The sequence below is a fragment of the Lonchura striata genome, chromosome 1 (assembly GCF_046129695.1).
Source record: "Lonchura striata isolate bLonStr1 chromosome 1, bLonStr1.mat, whole genome shotgun sequence".
NCBI classification, from domain to species: domain Eukaryota; kingdom Metazoa; phylum Chordata; class Aves; order Passeriformes; family Estrildidae; genus Lonchura; species Lonchura striata.
Window position 1 is genome coordinate 94,729,099 of NC_134603.1, and position 12,550 is coordinate 94,741,648.

General features: G+C 42.1%; 1 protein-coding gene across 2 annotated transcripts in view; it reads left to right on the plus strand.

Moving 5' to 3' along the window:
• SLC22A23 (solute carrier family 22 member 23) overlaps nucleotides 1–12,550 on the plus strand; it is a 108,458-nt gene that overhangs the window by 17,210 nt on the left and 78,698 nt on the right. For both annotated transcript variants that reach the window (XM_021544784.3, XM_021544785.3), the window contains exons 2-3: nucleotides 182–285; nucleotides 5,500–5,654. In XM_021544784.3, coding sequence (XP_021400459.2) covers nucleotides 182–285; nucleotides 5,500–5,654 — 259 coding nt within the window. The remainder of the gene's footprint in view (nucleotides 1–181; nucleotides 286–5,499; nucleotides 5,655–12,550) is intronic.

The following is a 12,550-nucleotide window of genomic DNA, read 5'->3' on the forward strand; positions in this document are numbered from 1 at the left end:
CTTGCGTTGCTTCTTGGGGTCTGGGGTTAGACTTGAGGGGGGAAGCTTTCCTCTCCTTTTCCATCTCCTTGCAGTTGTGCTAGGATTGACCTTTGGAAAGAGATCTACACCGTATTAGTATGTTTAAACACACCTGAGATATTAATTTATTTCAATTTATCTATCTCTTTTTCTCTTCCAGTGGGATCTTGTTTGTGATTCTGCCTGGAAAGTCCACATTGCTAAGTTCTCCCTGCTTGTAGGGTTAATCTTCGGCCACCTGATAACAGGATGTATAGCCGACTGGTAAGTGAAAAATCTTTTAATGCAGTGTAGATATAAATAAATAACAGTATTAAATATTGTTTTGATATTCATTAGGAACATTTGCATAATGATTATTAAGGTTCTGAAAGAATCATGATGGACAAACAGTATAAAAGTCTGTTAAATGTTCCTGAGTAATTTATATCAAGCTAAGTAGCACAAACTATTTGATACTTGGCTTACTTATTTCCCACTGATACAATTTATTGCAGCTGTAAAGCTAGTATAGAATTAAGTATTTTCTAATTATACAAGCAAAGTCTTTAGTTTAGGGTTGATTTTTGTTTTCTTAACAAAGCAAGAGGACCAAAAGAAATCGGAACCGGCATTGATTTCACTGAATACATGACTAATGTAATGTCAGCCCTGTGCTTACACAGTACCTATTGGTGAGTTGAAGGCCGTTTTTTGCAAACCTTTCAATTGTTCTTTTTTTAAAGCGCTTGTTAGGAAAACATTGTGATGTAGTATTAAGGATTTAACGCTGACTTATGTGCTGCTAGCATTGGGGTATTAAACTTAAAAAGAGTAGATCACAATTCCTTGAATTGAGGCAGTTAAAGCATTATTGGATACCCCAATGATGCTGAGGATTCAGCTTTAATTTGAAAAGGTGATCTTGTACTGCAGAAGCGGGGGGAAATTACATGGATGACTCAAGTGATTTCAGTGGAAACTTGAAGCATCTTAAGCAATAGCCCTGTAGTGCTGTCCCAGTCACTTCAGTGCCTTCCAGCACAGTTGCCAGTGTTGGTACTTTTGATGGCCCCAAGTTAACTCTTTTGCCATTCATTAAAAAAAGGAAAAGAAGAAGAGTTGCCTTTTAGGGAAATCTTATAAAACCTCAGCAACTTGCCAGCCAGTTGGGAGAGAAAAGACCCCCTGCAGCACTGCAGTAATTTGGATCAAGCATTCCTAGCAAAATTGCATCTTAATTCCTGAATAGTCACTGAAAATTTCTGGGCTAGAGACAAATCATGATTTTTCAGTGAAGTAGAGAACATGCATGAAATACAGTTGAATTTGATTAAAATACCACAGTAAAACGGGGCTCTAAGAACCCATAGAAAGTATAGAGGGGAAATGAATGAGGGATCTTGCTTGGCTTTCCTAAAATGGAATCAGTGTGGAGAAAGCAGACTTATTACCAAGTTAGGAAAGTGCTGCTATAATTGACAAATAAGCCACAAATAAGTGAACAACTTGTTGCCTCAGGCACTGGCTTGGAGAGAGAACTGCAGTAAGCAGATTTAATAGCTCTCTGCCACCAAAAGGAGCATCCTGTGCTTCCATCCATTTCTGTCCCCAGTGTGTACTTTGTGCTGCCACATGGGCTTGTTGGACCCCTCTGCAAGCTGCTTAGCTGAGCTAATGCAGCATAAAATTGCCCTGATTTTCAAATATCTAGAAGTGTCTAGTGAATTTAGGAGAATTGGTTTCCAGCTGTGGTGCAAAGGAGAAAAAGGGTAACTTGGTGGCTGAAGGGATCATTGACTCTTTTGTGGATGACTAGAATGTACGTGGTTTGCTGCCACCAAAGTTGGTCCTCATACTCCCATTTGGTCCACATTGCCAGCTGATGCACCTGACAGAGCAGGACTCCTGTGCTCAATAGTTTTTTGCTGTTTAGCAGTAGCATTTGGGGCTGGTAAAAGAAGACCTTAATTGAATTTACTTTGCTATTTAATCACAGCTTGAATTTCTGCTAAGGTGAGTGGTTGTGTAAAGAGATGGTTACGAAGGGGTTGTACAGATTGTTCCTGGTAGAAAGAGAAAATTAAGGAAAAAGTATGTCAGTCCCAATCAAGAACCAAGGAGATTAAACAGAGTAATGCATAAAAAGTGTTATAAAAACTCAAAATCTGTTTTCATTTCACCTATATACCACTCTCCAGTTCAGATAATTAGAAGATGTTTTATGCCATTAGGGGCTTTGCTTTTTGTCTTTGAAAGAAGCTTTTAAAGCTGAATGAGGACAAGCCATAGAGTGTATTAAGGCAATTTGCTAAGTAAACTGAGTGCTCTGTGTTCAAAACACAGTAGGTGTGCACACTGGGACAGCTCTGTGTAGTAAATCTATAGGAGGAAGGTCTGCAAACGTGCTCAGCTATGGGAAGGCCAGCTGTGCCCAATGCCTGAATAAGTTACTTGTTCCACAGGCAGAGAGTTCTGCTGGCACTTCGGCCTGCTCTGGACAGAGCCTGTTGGGGTTTGTGTGAAAGTTTCCTCCTGGAGCAGGTGGGCACAGTGTCCATGTAGCGCCAAGGCAGTGGGTCTGTACCTCTCACTGCCCTGTAGTGCCCCCGCTTTGCACCTGCTTGGATGCTTTTTGGAGCCTTTGAGTAGTTCCAGTCCCAAAGGCAAGAGAGAACCTGCAAAGAGTGGCATGGGAAGAACAATTTGATCAGCTGCAAGAGCAAAGCTTGATTATCTCAGGGTGGCAAGGTACATGTGTACGAGTATGGGAAGAGCAGGGCTTGTCCTCAGCCCATTCACTCTCCTCCTGCAGTGCAACTCTGACATTAGGAATATCTTTTTGATGTATTTGCTTATCATACCGTATGGGGGCTGCAGATTCTTCAAAAGCCCAGGGTTGCTTGTATCCCTGGTTATTTACCTGTGCTGGCAGCATTTAGCATTTGATCTAGATAACAGCATGCAGTGTAGGTTGAGACTTCTGTGATAATCTCACTCTGAAACAGTTTGGATAGCAGCAGATAGAATCCTGGGGCTGTTTTACCGGGGAAATTGTGTATGGTTTAATTTCTCACAAGCATTTCCATGTACTGACAGATAATTCTGTCTGCATATAAAAGGTTCTTTTTAATGCTCTAGGACACCATCCTGTCAAAATACTGCTGGATCACCAAATATATGGCTTATAGCTGCCCAGAAGCTTTGGAATTTTGAGAAATGTGCTGCATGCCTTGGTGAAGAAGATGACTAGTTTTGTGCTTGTGGGGAAATGCCTCTTACCAGAGGGCTTTTCTGGCCTCAGTTGATTTTTACGGGCTCTGGAGGCTCTTGGATTTTCTGATTTTTTCCAATAGCAGCAACCATTCATTTGTTTAACTTGTATAATGGCAGAAGAAATTCTGTGTCCTGATGATGGGTAACCTTGAGTACAGGGGGTGGGAGGAGGGGAGGAAGGGAACTGAAGTATGCTAAGCATGAGGTCTTTTTCAATCAACATCAGGGAATGGCAGGTCAGGCTTGTGAGGAGAATTAAGTTCCTAATTCTGAGTGTTTGCATAATGTCTTTCATCTGCAAAACACTTCCACAAATACTAATTGGTATGAATTACAGCTTGGCATAACAAAAATGGGGCTGCAAAATTCTGTGCAGCTAACTGATAACACAAAGTTCATAGGCTTTTTTTTCTATATTCAAGGTTTTACATGAGGTATTTCCCCTCCCTGCCCAAGTGCTGTGTTCCATAAAAACACAGACTGAAACACAGACAGCAGTCACTCCCCATGTCCAGCATGCCCCCAGTTGTACATCACAAAGCCAGGGATACTGTGTTCCCACCCTCAGCCCCACTGCAGCTCATCTTCCAGGGTGCTGTGCTTGCACCCTGATGGAGGGCAGCCTGCTCTGACCTTGCTTTCTCCAGCTTGCATGCTCGTTCTGTTTTAAAAGATTTGAATGTCTAATGCCAACAAGTTAAATCTTTGAGGGGCCTCACAGGTGATACTACAGCTGAAAATAATAAACCTGTTCTCATGCAAGCAGCCTTGACAACACTTTCTTAGGTGTGACTTTGAAAAAGCCTGAATGATGACTGGTGCACTCTTATAGTTCCCAAAAATGCAAAAAAATTATAATGATATCTCTTTTTCAGCCCTTCACTCCTTACTTTATTTTAAGTACTGCAAAATCCAAAGTTCTAATTGTGAATGCATATGTATAATGTATTTTATAACTGCTGGTGACAATCTGCTGAAATAATTGAATAGAAATGTTACAGCATGTGAAACTGGACTAAGTTGTGAGATTTAAATGCTCTTTATTGTGCTGACATTCAACCTGATGGCTGGCTTGCAGCTGACAGTATGCTTTGAATGGGTCTGTGAAAGCTGCCTACAAAAAGCAAGTTCATGTATTCTTTGTGAAAATGGCATATGGAGCTGACTAAAAGGGATCCTCAGTTCTACTGGAAAACTTGTGGGAGTTGACAAGTTGAAAAATTTTGGAAATCTCCACATAATGATCCAATTCTTGCTTAAAATTAGCCATGTGCTCTGGTGCTTCATATCATTCTTGCACAGAAAGAGGGGAGAGAAAAGGAATTATAAACACTAAACATATGAATAAGAGATGTTAAAAATGTCATGGACATGAAAGAGCCAAACTCTGCAGCGGCTGCCCCCACATTCAATGTGGGGGCATAACTCTTCCTCCTTGTCAGCACTGTACCAATACATGCAACTACAAGTTGCAGCTGCAAAGGAGGTCTGCAAGTCCTCTGCCCCTGTTGCCCGTAATGGTTTTTGAAGTGGTTTATTCCTCACCCTACGCAAAACTAGTCAGGCTAGTTTTGTGGGTCTCTCCAACAGCTGTGGGGATACAGCTGGAGGGACCTGGACCTCACAATTTTTCTGAGTGTTATTATCGACTGTCTAAGGCTCAGTGAAGTGACCCGAGCCCTGTTTTGTGTTCAGTCCATATTTGTTAGGCTTCTCCTTGACAAATGAGACCGAGAAAAGTAGTTTCCTGAGCTGGCTGCACTTGTAGATGAGACTGAAAAGTACGTGTCTCTTGGGAAGAGGAAACCTCTGCAACTAAAAATATATTATGCCATGAGTATATAATACCATATATCCTTCTGTGCTACTACAAAAAAACTCTGAGAAGTTGATTTTCATCTCCAAAGGTCTTATTTATGACTTTACAGTAGTTCCTAGGTGCTTCCTTATTTATCTTTGTTGTTTTGAAAATGCTGGTTAAATCAAGCACCAATGCAATGTGCTGCTTAATCATTTCTGAGATGAGCTTGTCAATGCAAAGCTGGCAGAGAAATCTGGGATTTAGTAAGAAAAAAATAGAGAAGAATGGAACAAACATTAAAAATGGGTGGCAATATTTGGAAGGGATTGCCTGACTTGTTCTACTCTTTGCCAGTTTTAATGATCCAGCATTATGTCCATCCTGGCTTTTAACACTTTTTCTCCGTACTTCCTTATTTTTAGGGTTGGTCGACGGCCTGTACTGCTCTTCTCTGTCATATTCATTTTGATATTTGGACTGACTGTGGCACTCTCAGTGAATGTGACCATGTTCAGCACACTCAGGTTTTTCGAGGGATTTTGCCTGGCTGGAATAGTCCTGTCCCTGTACGCACTGCGTGAGTATTCCTTCATTGCCCATACAAATGGGTTTTTATCAAGTATGTGGTTTGCTGTTCTCTGGCTTCCTGCTTTTGTTCAAACAGATCAAGCCAGAATTATATCGATTGCAAAAGTTTTAACCCAAATTTTGCTAAGGAGGTTTTTGCAGCTGTCTCTTTAGGTTACTACAAAGCAGTCTATGAAGCTGTTTCAGAGTTCATTTTAAAAGTTATAAGGTGGTTTGGGCTTGTCTGTTGTTTTTTAAACCTAGAAGTTACCTGGGTCATAGCCATAATGTGTAATGGGAGTAGATTTCACCCTGCAATATTGAGCTCAGTGGGAGACTGACCACTTTGGCTGCCTCTAGCAGTTTGTACTCTGGCACTTTTTCAGAACTTCCTCTATAACTTGCAGAAATATCCTGTGTCCCTGCCTCAGGATTGGAAAGTTACAGCAAAAGTGTGTTAGAAGATTGTGAAGTCCTTTTATCAACTCCTTTTTATTTTTTAGTTGTGTAATTTTGGGGTTTTTGTTTGGGTGGTGTTGTTGTTGTTTTTGTCAGCTTCATGAGGGGGGGAAAAAAATCTCTGAGAGAAACTTGAGGGAAAGCTTGTAAGAAACATCTACATTCTCCCATCTGGGGTGACTAGTGGACAGAGCACCTGAAAACCCCCTCTGAGGCCTTGCCTTTGGTGTAGATGCCACCAGCCTAATTTCTGTCCCTTGGATATGCTCCAGGGAGCATCTTCTGCTTCCTTGGCTGTTTGTAATTAACAGGTAGCACCACACCAACCAAAGAAAACACAAAATTTTCTCCTCTTTATTATGGTTCTAGAAAAGTATTATCTAATTATATCCTGGAAGTTGCTGTACATCTTCATAAAATTTTATTTACTTCCTATTGTGGATGGTATCTAACCCATCATGATTTAGCACAGTACCCTTACTTGCACAGAGTATTTTGTAGCATTAAGTTTCATAGTTTTTTGTTTTATTTTTGGTCTGTGCCATGGGGAGTGAGGCCTGACTGCAACAGACAAGTTTGCTCTGTATTGCACTTTGTTGTTATACCTGACATGGTACCCAAGATACATTCTTTTTTAATCTCTTGCCTTTGCTCGTGTTATCCCTAGTGAGAATCTTATTCCAAAAAATGAAACTACCACTGAAGACATTACACTTTTATTGGGAAGTAATTTAACCTGTGTGGCTTCCATGGAAGGGATCTTCAGCGATTACCAGTGTGATGTTCAGCTGGACAATAGGCTTGTCAGGATTTTTCACAGCCCAGTTGCAGCATGTTAGTTTTTCTTACTAGATGAGGGGTTTTATCTAACTTTTAAGAGATGGCAGCTGATGATTTTCATGGGGAAATACCAATTAAGTAGAAGTTTCATTCTGGACATTTTTATGATTGGAGTGAAAGAGTGTATGTGTTGCTTTAGACCAGACAATAGCTTGTCAGCCCAGGCTTTCATTCAGAAAATGGCACATTCTGGTTGCTTCATGCACTACTTGCTGCAGAGCAATGATATGAGTCTGCTATTTTATCCCCACCCTCTCTAAAATTCAGGTGTTTCCTATAACCACTACTGTCTGGATAGATGATGCCTAAACAGAGATAGTAGGTGTTAGGAGAGATCCATGTGAAATTAGCTACACACTGAACATCAGCACACTTCTGGTGTGGATGATGAGAAAATGGAGACTGGAGATGAGAAAATGTGAAAGAAGCAGCACCTGTGCCTCTGATAAATCTTCTGACCTTCTGTCTCAAGAGATGAGGGGAGTGAGTTTTTACTGTATTAAATAATTTAAACAAAAAAGAAGTTGTCGCCTTGGAATAGAGTACTTGGAGAGAAGTAATCCCTAGTCTCAAGGGAATGGGAGTTGTAGGATTTTCTGTTTGGTGGTGGTTTTGATTTTAGTCCTCATGTAATCTGTTAGGCTTCCTTTCAGTCTTTACTTACTATCTTTTCTGCTGGAATCAGAAAAGTGTGTGGAGAACTCTCATGATTCATAGCTTCTCTTCCCTTTCCCTTAATGGTCTTGATTTCTTCCCCTGGAGATTTGTTGCCCTGAACTCCCACCTGGCTACCCTGAACAGAACAATGGAAAGTGAAAAGTTTGACCTGTTAGTGGCAGCCATTAGCCAAACTTTCCAAAGCTACTGTGCAGAAGAAAACTGCATAGGCTTGCATAGCCTGCAAAGATAATTAGTCTGCCTCTGGGATCCTTTTACACTGTGTTGAGCTTGCTAGTTGTGCTTGGATTTATGGCCTGCCTGGGGGAAATTGTAAATAACAGTTCAGGATGCTTTGGGAGTGAGAAGAACACCAAAGTGCTGTCTTTAAAACACAGAGCTGCCAAGATTGAGTTGCCTTCACCATCCAAACCACACTCTTCTTTGTAACCTAGTGCTGTTTTCCAAGCTGTGTGCCCCAAGGTGCAGAGTGTGCCAGGGATGAGGCCTGCCTTCCATGGAGGCACAGCATGGAGCTGCTGTGCTTCTCTGCAGGCTTTCCTCAGTGCTGTGCTGAGCTCACTTCTTGTGGCCTCCAAGTACAGCCTTGTCTTGCTTGGAGCTGCTCAGGGCTTATCTGAAGGAACCCACCTTGAGATGTTGGTTTGTAAAACTGAAATTTTTTCCTGCAGCTACCATAGTTTGTTGGAAGAGGTGCTTCAGGTGAAATTTTTAGTGAAGGTGCAGGAAGAGACAGGCTTTGTGCAGGTGATGATGCTTGCTGGGAGGGAGGGAAGCAGAGGAGCAATGAGCCAAGGACTTTCACCCTCTGCCTGCTGTGGGTCCTTGCATCACCCAGGAGAATGAAATGCAGCAGATCCTATTCCACTGAACAAACACATGCAGCTTTGAAAGGATTTTCTTTCATGCTGATATGGAACAGGAGGAGCATTTATTGTCTTCCAGAAGTGTTTTCCTGCCTGGAAATGGATTTTCCAACCAATCTTCATAGAATCCTGTGCTTCTCAGCAGTTAGCACACATCTTGTATGGTCAGGGAGGGTACAGTGTCTCCCCGTATGCCACACTCAGCAGCAATGTGATGCACAGACCTGGAACTGCCTGCTGTGATTTGCTGGGTGGGTCCCCCACTATCCTTGCTTAGCAGATTTCTGCAGTAATGGGCCACCTCTTGTTGGAGGAGGGTGCTGGGATCAGTGGCAAAATCTCCTGGAGAGAGCAATGATGAAGGGATGAAAAGGAGTGCTCTGGCCACGGTGTCTAGAAGGGCATGTATGGCCTGCCCAGCAGCTAAACGTAGAAGAGATTATATATCGATTGGAGACTGGAGGAAGGTTAAGAGAAGGCAGGAGAAAGCTGTTTTTTTTTCTCAGAGTGCCTTCTGTTTGGTATTTGTTGCTGTATGCATATCCAGAGAGGAAGGATGGGCATTCTGGCCCTGTCAGCATAGATGGATGCATGGTGCCACAGCTTGCTGCCCAGCCCAAGGACAGGAGGTTTGAGTTTACCCATTGGGGGGAAAATCCTAAGATGGCCCTGAGAAGAATTGTCCTTTGGACAGGCTGAGAGGAAGAGGAAGAGGTGTGGAAGCCCTGAGCAGGGTCACGGGTGCCTGAGTAATGCCTCTGCTGGTATCTGTGGATTTGCAGCAGCAGGAGAGGCATGACAATCTTATGCAGATAGCTTTGCTTGCTGTTGCAACTCACGTGGGGCCAAGTACACTCAGCAAATGTGGAAGTCATGGGAGAGAAAATCTGATTACTTTGAGGGTGGGGAGGGTGTTTCATCTGGGCCACTTTCGTCTCACTGGGTCATTGCCTTGGCCCTGACCACAGAGCAGCCTTTTCCTGGGTGCTTGCGGGGAAGGGCAGATGCTTTGGCTGGCTCAGCACAGCTCCCTTCCTTAGGGCTCGTTGCCATCAGCTGACACCAGAGCTCTCATGGCTGAGGGCAGGAGTTTCCCCTTCATCTCTCTCTTCTCACATACTGCTGCCCAAGTCAGGCTGGTGCCAGCATCTGCCTGAGCCCTCTGCCTGGCAAGCCATCCACCTTCCCCCTGAAGACCACCAAGTGTGCCACTGTCAGTGGATTGTGCCCTCTGATCATGTCCCCTGCTTCCTCTGAAAGATCTACTGGGCACAATGCTGCCTGAGCCTGGGGAATAGAGTGGGAGCGGGGGCTCACACTGGGCAGGGCCATTAAATGAATGAAGGGAAAAAAGCCTTCCCTTCCAGTTCTTTTCCTATGCTGTGTCTGTTTCACAGTCAAGATCCCTGCTTTTGTCACTTTCTCGAGCCAAAGTATTTGGTATTAATTAAACTATTTCAGGGGAAGAAGAAGAAGAGGAAGAGATATTTTTCAGGTAAATGCTCCTGGCAGATTTAAAGAGCTTCCCATTAAAGTGCTGTTGCTAATGACTGTACCTGAGCTCAGGCAGCACAAGCCACAGTGTGGATTTGCACACAATTGCAGGCTGTTCAGCAGTTTCATGGGTGACTGAGCTGCAGACTATGCTGCAAAATTTGAAAGTCTAGATTTGAATGAACTAGTAAATAAGCTCTAGAAATAGCTGTGCTGGAAAGAAGACAACATCTAAGGTTGGAGCAAGGAAGCAGGGGTGTCCCTCCAATGCATAGTTGGCAGAATGAGTGGGCATGCTTCTTCTGTCTCACTGTTGGGAGAAAAAAGGTAGAAACACTGTTGAAAATCATAGGTTGTGTTTCAAAAGCCTGTGGAAGCTTGCAAAGGCTTTCAGTTAGGATGTCCAGCTGTGATGTATCTTTCTTGTTTATAGCTAGGTCAGTCTAAGCTGTTACTCCTGTAAATTGCAGTGATCTGAGAGGCTAAATGTTGCTTCTTAAGATTTTTTTTTTTTTACATGTGTCCTGAAAAGCTGGAGCAGAGTGCTAGAAAGTTTGCTGCTGACTGAAGAATAAGCAAGTGCCAAAATGGAGCTGCTCTGAGTGTTGGGCTGTGTAGTGATGTCAGATTTGTAAAATAATTTTGCTTCCAGTCAGGTTAATCGAAAGGGTAAGATTTATGTTTTTTTTTTCTTTTCCTTCTTTATTTTTCGAAAGTGTATAGGCTCTGAAATCCTGAAGCATTCCAAGTTTGTAATTGATTTCATTCTTAATTTTCTTCTCATGATTCTTTAGTAGCAAGCATGGCCTTGGCAAGGCAGGTGAAGCACTGGAAGCAGCAGGCTCTGAAGCTATTCTGTGTAACCTGAACTGGCTCAATAAATAACCCTGCAAAGCATTCCCAAATTGTAGGATGTGGAAAATATCTGATTCCTTTCCAGTGCATTGACATGTGAGTTAGCTCTGCAGTAACATGGAGTTCTCTCCACTGACAGGTCTGTGATAAGATCAAGGTTGTTAAGCCACCTACCTTCTGTTTATGTAACCAGCCTTCCTTTGTCTGAGTCACTTGATGCAGATCTGGTAGGAGTGATCACAGAGGGATCCACTGAATGAAAAATTATAACTGGCTCACCTTAAAATGGCCATTAATTGTTAAATTATACAGAACAACTTTGTTTATATGGCCACCACAGGCTGCTCTATCATTGAGCCAGAATGTGGATTTTCTGAAACAGTAATGCTACAATTTTTGCTACAATCTTTGTGGGAGAGCTGTTTAAAAAAAAATAGTATGCAGTAGGAGCTCTCCAGCTGCTCAAAAAAAGTGCTGTGCATGCCTTTTATCAAGTGCCTGGGGGCTCAATTTATGCAAGAGTGGAAAAGGTTATTGGAATTACAGTACTCTCCTTATAAGTATAAATCTTCCTGTTCTATGTAGCTTCCCTCACTATAGTCAGATCACAACTCATAATGGTCTGTCTCTTTTTCCTCAGTACTTCTGCTGAATTTCCTTTCTTTTTCTGATGGTCAGAGTAGGTAGGTTGGTGCCCTTTCAAAGGACACAATGTCTGCCATTGGGGCACATGGACCCTCATCCTTATTTTAACTCCTACACACTGTCTTCTGAAGCAGAGGTGCCCTTGAAGCAATGCTAATATATTGTCCTGAATCCTTGAAAAATATACCATTGAAGGCAACCCACTTGAAATTAATTTATACCAAGTCTTCAAGTAAGCCAAAGGAGAATAAAAGTAGGCTCTTTCTAAAAATCCTTGGACGGCTGGAAGATGTTTTCTTGATGCAGGTATTGCAGCAAATGTAATTTTAATCAATTTTTCCATTTCAGTTGCTGAAAATCCTGTATGTTGTCAGTGCAACAAAAAGCCTAAGGAATTAATTTTATTTGAGGTACCTTTTGTATGACTGGTCAATTGTGAATGCAATTAAGATGGAACACTGCAGTTGTTACACCTGTGATGATGACAATCAGATGAGATTACAGTACACTTGCAATTTTCCCCAGCTCAGAACACAGCTTGCATTTTTACCATTTAAAGTGTCTGTCATTTAATTGTTCCAGACCAGCTCCAACACTCTGGGTATGCTCAGTCTGCAAAATCTTACCTTCTGTCATGCAAATATGTAACTGTTCAGAACTGTAATTACACTTTTAGGGAGTTTTTTAATTGGTGGTTTTTTTTTGTTTTTTTTTATTCTGAGCAATGTCAAATAGATTCATAAGTTTCACAGCTGAAAGTTTGCTGCCACTAAAAGGAAATGAGAGGGGCTTTTTTCTTCCTCCTCCAAATCCTTTACATTGTCTCAGCTGCTCATACAACTTATGACTTTAGACTATAAGGCAAGGTTTAAAATAAATAGTTAAGTCCAAAAAGTTGCCTTTCACTTGCAACTCTTTGACTCAGCTGGTGTTATAGCCTCACTGTAAGAATAAATTGTGAAGTGTCTCTTCCCTCTGCTGGTTTGCTGGGGGTTTTCCCTCTTGCTGTAAGCTGCTAAATAGCTTTTTCTTGGTACATAGATCCAAGCTCATGTTCTGTGTTTTGTAG